The sequence below is a fragment of the Cinclus cinclus genome, chromosome 27 (assembly GCF_963662255.1).
Source record: "Cinclus cinclus chromosome 27, bCinCin1.1, whole genome shotgun sequence".
NCBI lineage: Eukaryota > Metazoa > Chordata > Aves > Passeriformes > Cinclidae > Cinclus > Cinclus cinclus.
In genome coordinates this window covers 2,540,642-2,561,353 of record NC_085072.1, presented here as the reverse complement: position 1 = coordinate 2,561,353, position 20,712 = coordinate 2,540,642, and the positions used below count along the sequence as shown (strand labels likewise).

The 20,712-nt window shown below is 42.8% G+C and overlaps 1 protein-coding gene across 3 annotated transcripts; it reads right to left on the bottom strand.

The window, feature by feature from the left end:
• Window positions 1–1,595: 1,595 nt before the first annotated feature.
• NUCKS1 (nuclear casein kinase and cyclin dependent kinase substrate 1) lies at window positions 1,596–18,625 on the bottom strand. Of its 3 annotated transcripts, none has more exons than XR_009934000.1 (9): window positions 18,325–18,625; window positions 11,356–11,405; window positions 10,203–10,308; window positions 9,116–9,171; window positions 8,669–8,821; window positions 8,291–8,443; window positions 6,755–6,904; window positions 5,528–6,124; window positions 1,596–3,694 (listed from the first exon to the last, which is right to left on the bottom strand). XR_009934000.1 is itself a non-coding variant. In XM_062509544.1 (8 exons), the coding sequence occupies exons 1-8, from the start codon at window positions 18,339–18,341 to the stop codon at window positions 5,925–5,927; spliced, it is 885 nt and encodes a 294-aa protein (XP_062365528.1). In that variant the 5' UTR covers window positions 18,342–18,625; the 3' UTR covers window positions 1,596–5,924. The 3 variants fall into 3 exon arrangements, 1 of the variants encoding a protein (XP_062365528.1); XR_009934001.1 differs by having other exon boundaries at window positions 6,755–6,901; XM_062509544.1 differs by having other exon boundaries at window positions 1,596–6,124.
• Window positions 18,626–20,712: the final 2,087 nt, after the last annotated feature.

The window sequence follows — 20,712 nt, the reverse complement described above, 5'->3', positions numbered from 1 at the left end:
CGGACGATCCCGTGATCGCCATGACAACAGGCAAGGATGAATTATTTATCCCAAATTCCCCATGAATTTTTCTTCCCCCCCCCGCCCAAGGACAGGCTCTGGATCTGCTGGCACGGCCAGGGCACGCCAGGGGAAGCTCCTGGAAGGGAAGGTGACATTCCAAGGGCTTTGTCCTTCCTCTCATCTCTCCCTCAAGTTAGTTTTGGGTTTTTAAATCTCAATTTACAACTCCAGGAAGAGCCTGGGGAAAGCGCAGTTTGCTGAATTATTTAATTCTGCCCCCTTCAGTTCTCAAGTAACGATGGGAAAGTCTCACCTGGCTCAAAGGTGGCTTTCCCTCCTCAGAGAATTCCAAGGAATTCACCTCGAAACTCCCAGAGATGCTGGAAGATGAACAAGTTTTACCTCTCGTGGGATGACCCCCTTGGAGCAGCAGAAAAACAACACAAGTCGTGTTCATGGGTTATAAAAGCCCTTTTATAAAGCCATTTTTAAACAAAACCAAAAAGTTTACAAAAGAAAATAAAAGATACAGAAGAATGAGTTGCTTAATATATTCCAAAAAGGAGAAAAAATAAAAGAGGGGACACAATTCCAACATGCTGAACAATAAAGGGTTCATTTTTTTTTTTTCCTCGTGGTTCTTTTTTTTAATACAAAATACAAGCGAAGGATACACATATTTAAAACAGAGCTCAGGAGCAGGTATGCAGTCCCAGGAACCCTTTTTCAATCAAAGCAAAGCAGGGTTTTTTGTTATTTTTTTTTTGTTTTGTTTTTCTTTCTTTGCAGGTACATACAGAGAGACTCGGAATATGTCAAATTAATTAGCACAAAAGACCATCACACGATTCTACCAATGAATGTTTGCATCTAGAAATTCACGAACATGGTCAACAGTCATGTTCACTTCAACCCCTTCAAAAAAAAAAAAAATAATTTTTTTTGTTTTGTTTTTAATTTTAAATAAAGCATTAATGTTACATTCAGACTTAACTCCTAGTACCATGCTAGATCTCATTGTTGTCCAGAGTTCCCAACCCCACAGTGATGACTGTTTGCAGCTGCCCCCTTTTATCTGCTTTTGAAATTAAAAAAATAAAATAAAAAAATTTAAAAGGACAGGGAGGGGAACTGCAAAGAGCCTGATTTTTTTTTTTTTTCCCCCAAATGCTCACCAGGGGATTGCAGATACTCAAGACAAAAATATTCATTGCATACCAGAAAATGCTGCCAGTCTCCTCCTCCACCTTTACACTGCTCACTCAGGGTTTGCTGTGACATGATGGTGAACAACAACAAAAAAAAAAAATTTACGTAGCTCTTATTTACAATTATTTTTTTTTTTTAACAATTGCTTCTGCAGGAAAGGGAGGGTGGGGGGGAAAAAAAAAAGGAAGTAAAACCTCACAACTGCTGAGAACACAAAGGGAATGGGATGTCAGACACTCCCACACTCACACACCAAAGATTTCGGGGGGCTTTTACACACATTTAAGTCTGGCTTAAGCTGGATTTTAGGATCTCCACCCACCCTCCTCCCTCTCCCCCCTCCCCCCCCCCCCCCCAACATCCCAAAATATATATATAAAAAACCCTGGCCCCACTGTACAGAGCGTTTGCACACGGGTGCTTTGCAGTCACACTGAGCATGCTGGGGCTCACGGCGGGGACACGGCCCACGACAACTCCTGGCTGCAGCAGCAAGAGTTCCATGGAAAAAAAACATTCAGCTACTCGAGTGGCAAGTTTGGAATTGGATTTAGAGCTAGGTTGGGTTTGGGGAGGTCTCTGAAGGGCACTGGTGGCTCTCCCTGCTCTGACTGGGTCCAAAAAAAAAAATAAAAACAACCCCAAAAATCCTCCAGGACAGCCAGAACAAAGCTTTAGTGTTGCTTCTATTCCATCAGCACTTGGATTTAAGCCTCCTATAACTGCAGGGAAACACTCAAAGCTGAGGGGAAATGTTCTGTTTGGTCAGATAAACACGGAGTTTATCATTTCCAGGTAAGGATGTGACAACCACCCCCTCCCCAAACTCACACGTCCTAAATTCCACCGACATTTCTGTGACAGCGTCCCTCAAAACTGCTCCGTTTCCTCCCCCCTCCAACAGATGAATGAATTAATCTAATTATTACAACTCCTGCATCAGTTTGTAGCTTTTAGGAACCGTGTATTCAACGCTAGGATCTGTTAGAAAAATAAACGCTTCACAAACAAAGGACAAAAAAAAGCAAAGCACCAGTTTTCTACAGCTCCAAAAAGCTTCCAGCGTGGTACAGATTGCTTCCCTCCCTCTCTCTCACCTGGCTGCCTCAGTGGCTTTTGTACCTTTGTGACCATCAGGGGAGGGAAGATTTAAAAACTGAATTAAAAAAAAAAAAAAAAGGGGGGGAAAAAAAGGAAAAAAAGAAAAAAAAAACACCCCAGGAATTTGAGATTTGTGCCACTGCCTTGGTGATGCTGCTTCTCTCCCCTCTCTCTCTGCCTGGAGGAAATTAAAATTGATTAAAAGCTCCTCAGCTGCTCCATTTTTCAGCCCCTCCTGACCCCCCTAGCTCAGGTCATTCTCCTGCTGACCCCCCTGGAACTGAACCAAACCATCTTCAGCACAAAATCCCAGCAGGAATTGCAGGTTTCTGACTGTTTGTGCCATAAACCAGAGCTGGCTGTGGTGGTTGGATTCAGGGACAGGATGGAAGCTCTGAGCTGAAATTTTAACAGCAAGACCAGGGCAGGGCTGGAGACTCAATGAATTTTGGAATAAATCCATTTTCTCTCTCTGCAAAGCTCCAGAACTACAGCTGTGGGACAGAGAATCTTCTCAAAGCCTCTTCCTCCTGTGAATGAAACTTTCAGCTCCTCCAAAAATCTCTTCATGCTCCTCAAGAAAGGCATTTTCCCAGCTTTCCTTCCAGAATGCTTAATGCTAATTAATTCCAATGGGTTTTTTAAAAGATGAAGTCTGCTGCTGCTGAAAAAATGATGTTAAAAATAAACAAAGTAATAAAAAAAATTCACCTTGACAATTTTCTCCTATCTGTAAAAACGTGAAATTATTTGCTGTATTTCTAATAGACATCATTAGGGCTTAAATCAGCAAAACAGGTTTAGAAGAAATTACAGAATCCTCAAAATGTGGGATTTTCAGAGTGTTTGGGCTGTGAGACACAGAAGCATCAGGCAGCCTCCAACACATCAGGAATGAACGTGGCAGAAAGCAGAACAGCTTTGGAAAAGACAGGGCCAAACTTGCCAGGATCAAACAAACCAAAAGCTGAACTGAAACAAATAAAGGATTTTTCTCCCCCTTAACCATGTTAGAAAAAATATATTTTAGGTGAGAATCACAAAATACATTTCAGAAAACATCCAAGAACTGATCACCTGGAATTCTCCTTGTACACTTAAATTAAAAAAAAAAAAAAAAAACCCAAAACCTAAGAACCCAATGGAGCTTGAAACAGTCTGGGCTGCAGGGAACAACTCTGGGAATCAGATTTGCACAAGAGTTTGTTACCCCCCCAAATGATTTTTATTTTTAAAATGTGGCTGTTTATTTTCTCAGAATTACTCAAGTAGTTGAAGGAATTTCTGCTCTCCCAGAAATCCAGCAGGTGGGAAGAAGTTTGGGACAGGAGATTACATTTTCTTTTTCAAGACTGAGATTTCCCTGCAGCCTGGAGCTGTTCTGAAAAAAAAAATAAAAAAAAAAATCAAAGCACTTTAAAAAATAAAATTAAAGATTTACAATGATACATCATCTTTATTGTAACTGCAACAGTAGTTCCATGAGAGTGAAGAATGTTAGAGAACTTCCAATTTTTATAAGATAAAGGAATTTACCAGCCTCAAGAAAATCCAGGGCTAGGGAATCACACAGGGACAATTACTCAGCTGCTGGAGGAATATTCCATTCCCCACCTGTGCTCAGCATCTTCAGCTTCCTACAGAGTCAGGGTCCTTCCTGATCATATTTAGTGTGTCACCTCTTAAGAACTCTCCAAAATCCCAAAAACAATTCTAAATCTGCTGCCACGTACAGCAGAAATCCCAAACTCGTTAATTAGCTGCCTTATTAGTTACCTTTGAGAGGCTGGTTACAAAATGGGTACTTCTGTGATTAAAAAAAATAATAAACACAAGAAAAATGCAGAATTTGTCAGCTGGAAGAGAGTGTGAGCAACAGACAGAAGCACAGAGGGTTTAAGGAAAAAATAAAAATAAAAACAGCAGGTCCAGTTTTCAATGGTTCCACCAACAAACTCGGCAGAAAATTCTGTGTAAGGGTGTGAAAACCAAGGGTTGTGGAGTTTAACGTTTAGAAAACAGAAAAAGGAAGAAAGGATATGGCTGCTTGGATTAAAAAAAAAAAAAATAAAATGCTGAGGGAGACAGGGACATCCTGACTGCAGCTGCTCCCAGCTCCAGTGCCCCACACAGATCCCTTAGAGGGGTGGGAGCTGATCCTACAGGAGGGTGGGGATTGAGTAAATCCCACAGGAGGTGAGGAGCTGATCCTACAGATCCCACAGGCAGGAGGGGATCAGATCCCACAAGTAGGAGGGGACTGAGTAAATCCCACAGGCAGGAGGGGACTGAGTAAATCCCACAGGAGGGGTGAGGAGCTGATCCTACAGATCCCACAGGAAGGGGTGAGGAGCTGATCCCACAGATCCCAGAGGCAGAAGGGGAGCAGATCCCACAAGTAGGAGGGGATTGAGTAAATCCCCCAGGCAGGAAGGGGTGAGGAGCTGATCCCACAGACCCCACACACAGGATGGGAGCTGATCCCACAGACCCCAGAGGGAGCAGGGTGGGCACAGGAGTGCTCAGTGTCCCTGTGCCCCCTCTGCCAGGGATCCCTGGAGCTCTGCTGAGGGCAGGAGGGAGGGAACAGAACCCCTCAAGGCTGACTCATGGGATCCCAAGTGACCAGAGCACTACAGGAACCCTTTGCTCACACCCACAAAAGGACACCCCTCGCCCCGTAAGCTGAAGAATTTCATTTTATATTACCCATTAATTTGTTTTTTTTTTCCTGGGAAGAATCTGTAATAAGCCCATTTTCCATGATATCCAATGGAAAGCAGTTTTAGAAGTGATTTTGCCATTTCTCTTCCCTGTTTTGTCCCTCTACAGAAGGAATAAAGTAAGGGTGAACGGATGTGGGAAGGCTGTAGGTTAATATCTGAATTTTGTCTGGAATGGGCTGCAGTTTGCCTACAGCAGAACAGTATTCTATCCAGCAGAGACAAAAGATCTCCCATCCTGACTGGAGGGTCTTTTCTAAACCAAAGACACTGGAGCATCTCCGAGTTTCTTGATTGCTTTCCATGAAAAACGTGCCTGAATCCAAGAAACACAGGATTCCTCCCTGTGTTCCATCCTCCTCCATTGGAATTTCATCAACTACATTTCTGCTGAGAGTGAACTCATCTCCAAGTCTGTTAAAGCACAAGTTCCTTTTCTTTTTTCCCCCATATATTCCAAATACAGAATAATAGTTTTAAACAGCTCTTACCAGCACTGGGAAAATCTATTCTACTTAAGGATTTGTAAGTATGGTTTCCACAGATCAGTCTCAAACCTTATTGCTTCACAACTGCAGTATCCCTTGGAAAAAAAAAAATAAAATATTGAATGGTCTGTTAATTTGTCTCAAATGGCTTTTCAGATTTGGCAGGGGAGGGAGAACGGAATGGCCAACAGAGAACACTGACTTCAAAATCTTACTGTAGAAGGGTTTCCTCTTATTAAAAAAGAATACACTGTATTAAACAGCTGAAAGTAAAGACAGCATTCAAAGCCCATGAGTCAAGCCACAGCCAAAACCGTGTTCTACCCCTAAGTATTGTTTTCTTTTCCTTTTTTTCCTCTTTTTTTTTTTTTTTAAACAAAGATTTTCCTCAACTGCCATTTTAATCTTCACCAGAGGGTGCTTCATCTTCAGATCCCTCATCCCCTGATTTTTCTGGTGGAGGGCTGGCTGATTTTTTCTTTTCTGGGGGACTTTCAGGCTCTTCATCCTCTTCTTTGGGGGATGGGGTCTTTTCTTTTGTTGCCTTGGAAGCTGTGGGGCGACCTGCCTTCCCTTTGCCTTTCACTGGGCTGGGGGTCACTGGAAAAAGAAAAACCTTGTAAAACTCAGCAGCAGCAAAGGCAGCAGAACTCACAGCAAATGGGATTTCCAAGTCATTCAGCAGCAGTTTGACTGTACCCACAGTGTTTTGTAGCACTCCCAATTAGCAAAGCTGCAGTGAAGAGCAATTAACAAGATTTAAAAGCTGCTTAATTGCAGGTCCTGGCTAATTGCTGGATGTGACATCATAAATGGACACAGCTCTTGTCAAAGCAGAACATACATTGCTGTTATCATTTGAAATTTCCTGCAGAAATGCATCCACAGTTTTCCTTTGGTTCACATTTCCCCACCCTGACAGCATCACAAAGTCCCAAATAAAGCCACAAATTGTTAATATTTGGCTGTGAGACACACAAAGTCAGAAAGCAGCACCTCAGCAGGGAAGGCTTTCAATACTGTGACTTTTTACCATCAAGACACAGACACCACTTCAAACCCTAAAGGAAGAATTAAAGCCAGCTCATTATTCCACACTGCAGCTTTAAATCATTTTAGCCCTTCAACATTTCTGTGGATATCTGTGACCCCAAGATTTCTACCAAGCTTTCTGCAGCAAAAAGAAAAACCTGGGTTTTAAACTGAGAAGTTTTCATTGCACAGACTCACCTGTAGCCTTTAGTCTGGGTTTGGGCATTTTCTTTTCTTTCCTCTCTGGCTTGGATTTCTTGGAGACCTTCTTATTTTTCTTTTTTGAACTGCCATAGTCACTGTCATCATCATCTTCCATGAGGAAGTCTTCATCACTTCCTGAATCTGCTGGAAGCATAAGGAAATTTCAGGGTTTTTGGGGGGAAAAAAAAAATAAAAAAAGGAAATGGTACAGCTGAGATCTGCCAGAAAATTGTGGACACAGACTCTGAGACCTTGGGGGTTTTCATTTATCTGCTATGGTACAAAATCTGACTGAGTTTTAACATCAGCAATGCCACAGGGCCAGTAAGTAGCAGCAAAAAAGAACTTTACAATTATCCTTTAGGGCTGCTTACAAAGAAATAGACCTTTGGGGAAAAGAAACCACACACACTCCCATCCCTGAAAGAAAGGAAAAGAGAAAGGAAAAGAGAAAGGAAAAGAGAAAGGAAAAGAGAAAGGAAAAGAGAAAGGAAAAGAGAAAGGAAAAGAGAAAGGAAAAGAGAAAGGAAAAGAGAAAGGAAAAGAGAAAGGAAAAGAGAAAGGAAAAGAGAAAGGAAAAGAGAAAGGAAAAGAGAAAGGAAAAGAGAAAGGAAAAGAGAAAGGAAAAGAGAAAGGAAAAGAGAAAGGAAAAGAGAAAGGAAAAGAGAAAGGAAAAGAGAAAGGAAAAGAGAAAGGAAAAGAGAAAGGAAAAGAGAAAGGAAAAGAGAAAGGAAAAGAGAAAGGAAAAGAGAAAGGAAAAGAGAAAGGAAAAGAGAAAGGAAAAGAGAAAGGAAAAGAGAAAGGAAAAGAGAAAGGAAAAGAGAAAGGAAAAGAGAAAGGAAAAGAGAAAGGAAAAGAGAAAGGAAAAGAGAAAGGAAAAGAGAAAGGAAAAGAGAAAGGAAAAGAGAAAGGAAAAGAGAAAGGAAAAGAGAAAGGAAAAGAGAAAGGAAAAGAGAAAGGAAAAGAGAAAGGAAAAGAGAAAGGAAAAGAGAAAGGAAAAGAGAAAGGAAAAGAGAAAGGAAAAGAGAAAGGAAAAGAGAAAGGAAAAGAGAAAGGAAAAGAGAAAGGAAAAGAGAAAGGAAAAGAGAAAGGAAAAGAGAAAGGAAAAGAGAAAGGAAAAGAGAAAGGAAAAGAGAAAGGAAAAGAGAAAGGAAAAGAGAAAGGAAAAGAGAAAGGAAAAGAGAAAGGAAAAGAGAAAGGAAAAGAGAAAGGAAAAGAGAAAGGAAAAGAGAAAGGAAAAGAGAAAGGAAAAGAGAAAGGAAAAGAGAAAGGAAAAGAGAAAGGAAAAGAGAAAGGAAAAGAGAAAGGAAAAGAGAAAGGAAAAGAGAAAGGAAAAGAGAAAGGAAAAGAGAAAGGAAAAGAGAAAGGAAAAGAGAAAGGAAAAGAGAAAGGAAAAGAGAAAGGAAAAGAGAAAGGAAAAGAGAAAGGAAAAGAGAAAGGAAAAGAGAAAGGACCATTTACATCCAAGCCAAAAAACAAACTGTGTCCCTTGTGCTGTCCCTTTTTCCAAGCCCATTTACATTTACTCACTCTCCTGGAACTGTGCCTCATCATCCTCTTGCTCTTCCTCCTCACTGCCCACATCATCCATGAGCATCTCCCGTTGTTTGGAGGCTGCTTTGGACGCCGCCTGCCGCTGCTGACGAACACTTTTGTGATCTTCCTTCTCATCCTCGCTGTCCTCTGCAGCAGAAAGTCCCAAAGTGGGATGAGCACGGAGCACAGAGCTCCTGCCTCGAGGGGCAGGGCACTCGTGAGGGGTTCAAACACTCACTGAGGTACTGTGAGGACAATTCCACACCTTCCTTACTCACCCAAAGAACCTCCAATATTTTTCATTGTAAAATAACCACTTTTTCCCCCCCTCCTCCCTCTCTTTTTATTTTTTTTTTTTTTATTATTATTTACCTGCAGGTCTTTTCCTGGATTTGGAGGCTGCTCTCTTATTCTTGTCTGGTTTAGCTTTCTTTCCTTTTTTGCTTTTTTGAGAGCTCTCGTAGTCGCTGTCGGCTTTGCCATCGTCAGCTCCTACGTCGTCGTCTTCACTACCAAAATCTTCATCTGCAAGGAAAAACCACCAAAGTCAAGTTTCTTGCATCATTCTGGATAAAAGCTGCAGGGAAGGGATCACCAGATCTATCCACTTGTGAAGATAAATTAGATAGGACCATCACATCACACAAAAAAAGAACATTATCCCAAAGCAGAGTGGGAAGTAACAGCAGCAGAGGCAGCATCTAATGTCAAATAAATCAGAATTATTTCTTTTCTTTCTCAAATCTTACTCCTGCAACTCTCACAGGTGTGCAGAGACACAATTTAAAGATACACAATCAGCACAATGCAATCAGTTACCTGCTGAGTGTGAATCATCTTTCTTAGTCTTCACATCTTTGTCTTCTGAATCCTCACTGCAAATGAGAGAAAGAAAGTCTGAGTGCTTGTCTCAACTTTGATTTCAGTCACTAAAATGATAGTTTTTAACGAGCAAACTGATGTCTAGGCTGGGAATTCTCACTTTTCCTGGGCATACTTTAGAATTACTCAGGTGTCTGTGGAGTTATCATGGTTGGGAAGATAATGTTCAAATTCTGAATCACAGATAAACTTCAACCAGGCAGGAAAAAAAAAATCAGATTGAGGTGAACAATGCACTTCACTCTCAAACCAACCCACAATCCACAAGGCTTCCATTTCAGTTACAATTTTGATGGTTTATATGCAGTCTATAGATGAAATAAAGGTTTATCCTGGATAGATTTTCAGTCAGCACTTGTTTTTATGTCATTGTTTAGATTCCATTCTGGGCATGTTGCTCTTCAATGGCACATGTCTGGTCTAAGATTTCTCCACGATTTGATCATTTGATTGATCTGGAAAATTAGAGAGATCTTGGGGGTGATAGAATAGGAACCAGCTGGCAGAATGTCTATCCCTGAAGCTAAAATCTGTCATGAAAACATAAAAATTATTTCAGAGGTTTCACTTGTGGACTGCAAAATGGAAATTGTACAGGAAAAATTTCACTTTTCAGTAGGACAGCACTGAGGCTTCCAAACAGATTTCTGTGTTTATGGATCACCCAAAATGAGGAACAAAAAGCCACAGAAGCTCCAGCTGTCCCTGCCCTCAGTGCCACCCACCCTGGCACCAGGGATGCTGCAGAACAGGGGGCAGGAGCTGCCCCTGGCCCTGACTCACCTGAGGATGCAGCAGCTGCCAATCCTGGATCACATTCCTGCCACTCCAGCTGCCTCTGGAGCTACTGGAATGATGCAGCACTCACTGACAAGTGTTTCAGAAAACCACCCCAGTGTCTCAGCCCAGAGCTCCCAGTCCCACTGGAGCTGCACCTGCAGTCACTGCTCTTGGGAGATGCTGCTCCCCACACACAGGACAAGCTCTGAGAAATGCTCCCAGCAGGTGAAAAGCTGTTTTTTACCTGTCCTCCTGAGAATTCTTCCCAGATCTCCTCTTGTTTTTGGCCTCTCGGGGAGACGAACGGATTTTCTTGGATGGGGGACCTGAATCTCTCCCATAATCATCATCTGGACAGGACAAAAATGGGGTTGAATCCAACTTTTCATTTTCAAAATCAAACTGAGCTTTCCTCAGCTACAACTCAAACTGATCACTCCATGCACATCAGGAAGAAAGACATCACAAAGCTTCCAAAGTCCTGCTTTAAAGCACTCATTTGACCTTTTCTTCTGCCAACAGCCCCATGGGAATGCTCTGTACAGTCAAGTCTCACCCACAGGAACACAACAACCCTCACAAGGGGACACAGGCTCTGCTTTTACATTTAGTTACTGTATAAACCTATTAAAAATTTACATCCATATGTATTTCGACATGCTTCTAACACACTGTTTCCTGTGATGGGATAAAGGATGTCATTAAATAGGAGTTTACAGCACAATTCCTTACAATTCTTACACAACACTTTATTTAATGAATAAAAGCACTATAACTAAGAATTATTAGCATTTGTCTCATTTTAATTGTCAATGCAACCTCATCATTAAGTTTATCTTCCAAGAACTCAAAACATATTCCAGAAATCTTCTGCTAATTCTCACAGATTATATTGTTTTTAGAAACGGGATCCAGAAATGTTACTTCAGAGAGATTACATTTTTTTTTTTCAAAAAGCGAACCAGAAATAAATACTTTGTTAATTCACACAGATTCTATTTTTTTTTTTTCAGCTGCAATCCCCCCAAAATGCCTGATAATGTGGGCTCAACTGGAGCCATAAAATAAATAGAAAACATATTTTCCTGGGGGGGTGAGGGGGGGAAAAGTGGCATCAAGGAGCCACATAACATAGAGCAAGGAAGGCATTGCTGCCAACAGCCTCAAGGCACTACAACAATACCAGCATTAAAGAGTAAGATTTCTATCACCATTGTTTCTTTAACACAAAACAGATGAGAATCATTGTATTTTCAAATACTTATTAACAGTTCAGGCTGTGAAGAACAGAAACTCCTTGGAATCAAGAGTTGAAGATGGGATTAGGAGAATAATTAATATGCACGGCAAGAATGAGGAGATTAAGGGGAAAAAAAAAAAAAAAAAAAGTCTTTTACCAGCATCATCTGATTCCTGAAACTGGGAGTAATCGACCACTTTCCTGTTCCTGTTAAAACAGGAGAAGAAAAAATTAGGGATTCATCATTTCAGAGCTACAAAAGCTTTATGTGCTACATCCCTGCTTCCAGTGCTGGATTTGTAGCCCAAAAACATCCCAAGAAAACTTTGATTTTTTTTCATCCACCTCCAGCTTTGCAGTTAGAAGTGAACACAAAGTACATTAAGTGTATTAAAGCATAAATAGCAATTTCCTGAGGAGGTTTTATAACAATCTGGATTACACTCTCAGAACCTGAATGGGTTTTTTTTTTTTTGATAAATACACAAAGATCATGAATCAAGCACTTCTAAACTTCTCCTTTTGGAATTTTCTGCATCTCGCAGCTCACTTGCTGTCACACCTTCTCCAATTTTTATTTTCCCACACGATCCCTGTTTTTAAAGCATTTGAAGTTTTCACTGGGGTGTGCAGGAGCTTTCTGAATGAGTTACACTGATCTGGAAGTCAACAAAATCAAAACTGCTTCTTCAACTTACTGAAACCTCCAAAAATGGAATTGTTGGTTATTTTATCAGCACCTTGTCAATCAAATCCCAACTGTTTTATTGACAAGAAAACTGCTCTATAAAACAGCCACCAGAGGGAATGGGGACAGCCACAAATTCAATTAAATTTTAGCTGAAAACGCCTCAAAAAACACCTCACCAAGGAGTGCCAGGAGCTGGAAAGAAGAGATTCCCACAGTTCCTTTTTCCAGTTCTTCCAGCCCAAAGCCAGGGATCAATCTGATTTTGCAGCACTCACCACGAGAGTTCTACAGCTGCAAAACTCCATCCACTCCTTCCTCCTCCTGCTCTCACCCTGAGCTCCCCAAAATGAATTCATTAGCATTCATTAATTGCTGATAAACCTGGTCAGTTCAAAGACACCCCAAAGCCATCGCTGCTGTTCCACCTGAAATCAAATTTAAGTTTCTCTCCTGAACAAGCACCTCTAATTCATGGCTCACAGAATTCCTTCCACAGGAGCAAAACTGTTTTATTTCGACCCAAAGCTCTTCAGAAAACACCCCCAAAAGTACCAAAAAAGCAAATGAAAGACAAGGTTTGTACAGGTAAATGAAGTTTTAAGTTGCTCTCCTGTACACGCACTTCTAATTCATGACTCACAGAATTCCCTTTGCAGGAGCAGAATTGTTTTATTTCAACCCAAAGCTCTTCAGTAAACACCCTAAAAATACCAAAAAGGCAAATGAAAGACAAGGTTTTCACAGAATTCCTTTTGCAGGAGCGAAATTGTTTTACTTCTATCCAAACCTCGTCAGAAAACACCCCAAAAATACCAAAAAGGGCAAATGAAAGGAAGATAAGATTTGTACAGGTTGAATTCCATCCCAGCTTTGGAGCACGTGTGAGTGGAGCAAAGCACAACAGTGACCTGCACTGGTCACTCCCTCCCAGTCTGAGGGTGGTAAAATACCAGTTTAGGGACACAATTATTGGCAATTTTTGATTCACATTCCTATTCCAACAAGGAGACTTCCTGAAAGTTGCCTCCTGACCCATCTCACAAGTGAAAATATGAATTTACAATTAAGTTATTAAATAAGAAGTCTGGTTTTACGTATCAAATATTGGATTTTTTTTTCCTGTGAAAGCAGAAACAGGGTGAAAAAAAAGCAGAATTTCCACATACAAACAACATTTTTAAACATCACTGAGCTGCCAAACAAGATGGAAATGGCAGTTTTTCCACGTTGCTTCCTTCAGAGACAAATTAAATCAGGTACTGGGAACGTGACAGTGGCAGCTAGAGCATCAACAAAACTGTCCCTATGGAAAATATCCTTTAAAAAAATCCCTGTCCCTATGGAAAACATCCTTTAACAAAATCCCTGTCCCTATGGAAAACATCCTTTAACAAAATCCCTGATCCTATGGAAATATCCTTTAACAAAATCCCTGATCCTATGGAAATATCCTTTAACAAAATCCCTGTCCCTATGGAAATATCCTTTAACAAAATCCCTGATCCTATGGAAACATCCTTTAACAAAATCCCTGTCCCTATGGAAAACATCCTTTAACAAAATCACTGTCCCTATGGAAATATCCTTTAACAAAATCACTGTCCCTATGGAAATATCCTTTAACAAAATCCCTGACCCTATGGAAAACACACTTTAACAAAATCCCTGATCCTTATAAAAAAAATCCTTTAACAAAAAATCCCAGTCCCTATGGAAATCATCCTTTAACAAAATCCCTGATCCTATGGAAAACATCTTTTCCCCAGGCACCATCCCCTGGGTTTTCAGCCAGGGACTAAACCCTGCTCAGTTTTCCTCACATGATGAGCAGAAAGTGATATTTGTTAAAAAAAAAAAAAAAAAAAAATCACTGTTTCAGAAGAAACCAGAAGTGAAGCTGTTCCCTTGCATTATCTTATCTCACAGGGCACAAAGGGTGGAGTAAAGAAGGAATCTTTAAAGAAAAAAAAAAAAAAAAGCTACAAATTTTCAGAAGAGCTCAGAGGGGACAGAAAGAACCAACCTTCCCCTCACTCCAAACTCATCTTTCACCTCTTTTAGCCCAGGCAGGTTTTATTTAGAACTGTGTGCAATAACAACTCGGTGTTTACTACACCAAGGTGATAAAAACACTCAGTGGAGGATCACTGGAGTAAAGAGCCAGGGAAAAGGAGCTGCTGGTGGCAGTCAAGAGCTTCTCTTTGCTGTTAAGGCAAGCAAGAAGACATCAAAATAAACTCTCTGTTAAACCCACTTAGGCTGAGCATAAAAAGACAGCTGGGATGGGCATTGCTGGGTCTGGTTTAAAATGTAAACTGAAATCTGAAGGCAAGTTCCTTGCTAATTCAAATTAAAACTGTGTGTGTAAAAGGTTTGGAGAGGTTGAACAGCACATGTTTTTAATAACAGCTGTCAGTCCAGTATTTTTGGAATAAACAGTAACTCATGAGCATGTTGGGATGGATGCACTCAGCAAAGGAATTCTCCAATAATTTATAATAATAATAATAACAATAATACAGTAATAGAATATAAAATAACTGCAGCTCAGAAATTCTTGCAACCTGCTCTTGATGCCTGCCAAAGTGCAATTCTGGAATTCTGAAAAGCAACATCAGTATGTCAAAGGAACACTAAATGCCCACAAAACTGAGAAAGGATCTCATACCTCATCTTCAATTCAGTCCCTAAAACCTTTACAAGGTTTTAAACCAACCCTAAAGCCAACATCAGCCCTACAATCAGGTAGAAAAGTTTTGGGGTTTTTTAAAGGGAATGCAGGTTCTCAGATTATTTGTAGAGGCATTAAAACCCACTGATGAAATCAACATTAAAAAAAAAAAAATCCACAACATACAATAACATAACATAGTCCTGAAAATCAGGGCTAAAAGGAATCTTCAAATATCCAGGCACTGAATGTTTAGGTCAAATGACAACCACCCACCCCACACAGCAAAGGCAAGGAGAGTCAGTTCTGAGATTTTTCTGGGTTTTTTTTCACCACAGCCTTTATTTAACCAATATAACCAAAAAAACCTCTGTGAGCAAAGCTCCAGGCCCTCCCTGACCCTCAGAGCTGGCTCAGCAGTCAGGTTTCACTTCCACACCAGTATTATCAATAAATATTGTTGTTAACATCACTTTTTTTGTGCTTTTTTATCCATAGAAAATACAAATTCCAGCCAGAAGTGTTTCCTGCAGGGATTTTCAGAGCTGTGCAAAGCAAATGTGCAGTGCTGGATTTGGATTTTCCATGAACATTTGATTTAAAATCACCACCAGAAGGTGGTACAGGGTACCTGGGACCCAAACCACCTCATTTTGGGGTTAAAGTGAGGGTGAAAATCTGGGTAAAAGTGGGGTTAAATCTGGGTAAAAACTGGACTCAGGACTCACCACTGAGAGGGTCCCACTACAGAGCTCAGAGTTTGGGTCTGTTCATGGCACCTGCAGGATTTTCAGGGATCCACACGACTCCACAAAACTAAAATTAAATTATTTCCTCAGCAGTAATTGAAGCAGTTTTGTGTTTGTTCTCTGTTTGAGATTCTAATACAGAAATGATGCAGAGCACCAAACCCAAACTCCCAGCTCACTCCCCAACCCAGGTATTTTGAATTTTCTTGAACCTCCACCTTCTCCCTGTTTCTCTTCAGATTAAAAGAGAGCAAGAATCATCTTTTTACTCATTTATCTCTGGACCACACAGCATCACTCAATTTTATTAAGTGCTAATACCCAAGGAACTGTTGCTTGCCTGCAATCCCATGGATGCTTTTCCACAACCACAATATTTCTACTACACATTGCCCAGCAACAACACTGGCTACAAGTTACATTTAACAGACAGATTATTTTTTTTTTCCCTGCAAGTAAAATTTCAACCTTCCACTGCTGGGATTCAAATCCAGAAAAATGAAAAGAGAAGCACTGAAGCACTTGAGATAAATTCATAACTGGTTTTAAGCTTAAAATGAATGACCAAAAAAAACCCCCTGAGATTTCCACAGCATCTCAATTTGCAAAGGCTGCAGGAGAGGACCAGTGAGTTAAAGTGACCAGAGAGAAAAAGCAGAAGAAAGGTTGTACCAGAAATCAAAATTCTGACTTAAAACACATTAATTTATGTTGTGTATATGTATATATATATTAAAAATAGTGGCTCAAAGTATTGTATTTTGTTTTAGCTCTACAAGCAGCCCCAGCTCTGTTTGCAGAACTTCAGGAGAGTTACACAAGAGATGCAGAAGTTCAGGAATCTCAGGTTCCTTTAGTTTTCCCTTCTTGCCTTTTTCTAACAACCCTGCAAACCCCATCATTATCCATCCAGGAGAAATGGAATTGTGCAGGAAGTACCTGGCTCTCAGTGCTAGGCACACGAAGCCTGTAAATACCAGGACTTTATGACTACTTAATTTTAAATAACTGACTTTAACAACCACACTCGGCCTCAGGTCAATTTTCTCAACAAGTGGAGTAGAAACTTGGGATGTAGGATGGATTTTATGAAGTTCACCACTTTAGGTGCACACATATTCACCAGAAACCAGCAGGCACCAGGAATGAATTCCAAAAACACTGACTACAGGAAAACTTTCCCACCACTAAATCTCACTCTGATGAAGAACCTTTCACCAGGCTTCCATTTTGCCAAAGAAACAGCTAAGATAAGCAGAAAAAAAAAATTCATTTCAGCATGGATTTAAATCTATTGCCAGAGTTCTCTAGTTAACAGAGCAATATAATGTAGCAGCCACTGAATATTTACCTTTTTTTCCCTGGAAGGGTTATTAAATCCAGGGAGATAAGGGACTGCTGCATCTATCCTGCCACGAGGTTTTGTGCTCCTAACAACCTGCTGGACTTTGGTGCTTCATTTTCCTGCCAGCTGAGGGTGAGACCAGGCAGACCTCTCACAACGCTGCAGGACTGGACAGAGGTGTTTTAATTTTTTTACTTTTTTTTTTTTCTTTTAAACCCTTGCAAAAATACTCAATTCCAGCCCGCTTGGAGGCTCTGCTTTTTAAGACAGCACCTTTTCCTTACCTGGAGCAAATCTCCAGAGCTGGCAGGGGAATGACCAACACTGAAGTGTCCCCTCAAGCAGCAGAGTCACATCAGCACTAATTTGGGAAGCTCGCCCATTAATGAGCCACTCCCCTACTTAGCAAAGCAGTCCTGGGTTCCATTTGCATTTTAAATTCTGCATATGACAGGTATTACTTAAATACAAACGCTGTCATCTTTAAACTTATAGATGTATTATAGACATAATTAATTTATACTTTTTAGTTAAATAAACCAAAACACCCAATATCCACACCCCAGACCGGGCTCACTCTGGGAATAAAACTACAACCAGTTACTTGAGAATAAGGAAAACCCAAAGCATTGGAAGAACACCGTGGGAAATTTCACACCTTGGCTATAAAGACAACTTAAATCACGAGTTCACTCTTTTGCCACATCTTTGGTAAAGAGACACCTTTGAGATTCCCTTAGAGACACAAGGGAATCCCAGAATATCCTGAGCTGGAAAGGACTCACAAGGATCATCCAGTCCAGCTCCTAGCCTTGCACAGACCTAAAAAAATCCCACCCTGGGAATGCTCCCGGAGCTCTGGCAGCCTCAGGGCTGTGCCCATTCCCCGGGGAACCTGAGCAGTGCCCCAAACCCCTCGGGGCGGGGGGAATCTTTCCCAAATATCCATCCCTTCCCTCGGGCAGCGCCGCAGATCCTCAAAACCACCGCACTCTCCCACCCCAACCAACCCCAAACCCACCTCGGGGGGGGGGGGGGGGCGCACACACACACACACAAAACCCAGCCACCAAACCGCCGCCGGGGGGGGGTGGAATAACAAAAATAATAAAAGTACAAAAAGGAAGGCAAGAAGAGCGGCAAGAAGGCGAGCCCGGAGCGCTCAGCCCGCGGCCGGGCGGAGCAGGGCGTGTGTCAGCGGCGCTGGCTGCGAGGGGGCGGCTCCTGGCGGCTCCTCCCCTCCGCGTGGTTCCCCATGCACAGCCCCCGTGCCCCGGACCCTCTCCGGATGGCACCGCGCTCGCCTCGGCCCCGCGGGAGGGAAGGGAGGCCGCGGATCGCGGCGCCCGCCCTGCGCCAAGTGGGTCAAGGCGGCGGAGAAAAAAAAAAAAATTTTTCTTTTTTATTCCCCCCCCTCCCCCTCCCCGTCCACCCACCCCCCCCGTTATAAAATATGGGCCAGCGGTCGTAGGGGCCGCCCCGCCGCGCTCCCTCCCCGGGCCCGGGCGAGAGGCGCGGTGTGAAATGCGGTGTTTATTGCGGTGGCCGTGCCAAGTGAGCAGGGGGGAAACAAGGGGAAATAGAGGAGAAATCCGCACGGCCTGAGCGCGGCCTGCCCCGCGCGGGGCCGGCCCGGCAGCAGCGGCGGGAGCGGCGCCGCCGGGACTCACCTGACGGGCCGCGACATCTTCGCCGCGCTTCGGGACGGCCGCGGCTGGGAGCGGAGTCAACGGGGACCGGGCTGAGGCCGCCGGGGCCGCTGAGGCCGCCCGGAGCGAGCGGGAGCGCTGGGCCCAGCGCCTCAGGCCGCGCCTGCGGAGCCGCCGCTCCCCCGTCAGGCGCCGCCGCCGCCTCCGGTGCCGCTCCCCGATCCCGATCCCGGCCGCGATCCCGGTGTCGCGCCCTCAATCCCGGTCGCGGTCCCGGTGTCGGTGCCGGTCCCGCTCCCGCCGCTCCCCCCCGCAAAATGGTCGCGCTCGCCCCGCCGAGAGGATGCGAGCGGGGGGGGCGGTGCCGCCGACCCCGCTGACCACGCCCCCCCTCGGCCGCCGATTGGTCGGAGGCCGCGAGAGCCCGCGCCCCATTGGCTCGTTCGAACCATCACGGCGCGCAGGGCCCGCCCACTGTCCCCGCGGGGAGGGCGGGCAGCTCGGCCCGCACGCGGCGGAGCTCCGGCGGCAGATTCGCCACGGGCTCCGGGTGTTGCCGCGGCTCCTCCGCGCCCCGTCCCGCCCTTCCCGCCCCGCCTGCCGCGTCCCTCCTTTACCGGCGCCACGCTGAATTTTTTCCGCGTTTCTCCGGGAATTTTTCGGGGAGCTGCGGGGCCTCAAAGCCCGAGCCGCAGATTCGCCGCGCGGGCCCGGCGCGGTTTTGGAGGGAAAAGGCGGCCCCGGCGCGGGTTCGGTGTCATTAATTTTTTATTCTGAAGAAATGCGAAATATCGATCTCAGCGGCAGATTTTGACACCAGCACTGATGCCAGCACCGCCAGTTCTCCCTGTGCTAGTCAGCAGTTCACTACACTCACCATTTATGCAACGTCCAATGAAGATTTTGGATTTTTTTTTTTTTCACACTTTAAACTCCCCAGAAATCCCAAAATTCCTCATTTTGGTTACAAAAGCGGATGCTTGACCCATGGAAAAATTAAAAGTATTTCGCAGTCAATAAAATGCAGCTTCTCACTTTTGCTTTGCCTTGGGGTCTCTGGAGGTTCGTGCCCCCATTTTAATAAAAAATAGCATTTAAATCCTGTTTTTGTGCACTGGGAACTGTGAGGAGATGGTTGGATTATACAAAGGTGGGCAGATTTATGGGAGTCATTTCAGTTTTGGGATGATTTGGGTTCGTGTCATGCCCTGCTTGACATCATTGGGATTCTTTTGGAATTCTTTTGGAGTTCTTTTGGAGTTCATTTGGAGCTCTTTTGGAATTCTTTTGGAGCTCTTTTGGAATTCTTGTGGAGTTCTTGTGGAGTTCTTTTGGAGTTCTTTTGGAGTTCTTTTGGAATTCTTTTGGAGTTCTTTTGGAATTCTTTTGGAATTCTTTTGGAGCTCTTTTGGAATTATTTTGGAGTTCTTTTGGAATTCTTTTGGATTTCTTTTGGAATTCTTTTGGAATTCTTTTGGAGTTATTTTGGAATTATTTTGGAATTCTTTTGGAGTTCTTTTGGAATTCTTTTGGAATTCTTTTGGAATTCTTTTGGAATTCTTTTGGAGTTCTTTTGGAGTTCTTTTGGAATTGTGGCCGTTTTCCTGCTCCACCCAACCAACCCTCAGGAAAACCTAGCTGATTGTGGAATAAAAAGTTCAAAATTCAAAATACACTGAATTAAGGAACCCCGGGGAGGAAGGTGCAAAAAAAACCACATCAAGGAATTCCTTACTGGAAATATTGGATTAAACCCCCCCGGGGCTGGCTCAGAGATGCTCAAGTTCTGTAGCCCAAGAAAAAAAAACCACAAAAAAAAATTGAGAATATTTCAGGGGAATTTCTTTTGCTGGCAATTCAGGGCAGTTCACAGCGCGGGTTTTTGTACATTTTTGTTGTTTTTATTCCAAATTTCAACTTGCAAACTTGTTCCTTAGCACGGTGGAGACAGCAAAACAACAACCACCAACCGAGCAATGCCAACTTTTTTTATTTCAAACCATTGCAAAGCTGCACCAGTGACTGCTTGATGTGGATTAAAATCCAGTTTTTCCTCTTTGCACAACCATAACACTGAATTTTACAACAGTCAGGACCCTGACTCTAAAATATTTATAAGAAACAGCAGGCAATTAAAAAAAAAATAATAATTAAAAAAAGCTAAATTTTGATATTGTTGACTTATTGGGGCTGCAGTAAAATTCTCCAGCTGTGTGGTCCCACAGAGTGCAGCCACAAATTCACAAAATCCACCTTGAAATTCGTGTGGTTTTTCAGTCCAAAAATTGAATTTCCAGGAAGGAAAAAGGAGAAGGAAATGGGAACAGCTGGCCCAGAGTCACACAGAGGGTACAGAGAGAAAGCAGGAAAAAAAAAAAAAAATTCATTTTTTTCCCAATCTCATTCCTG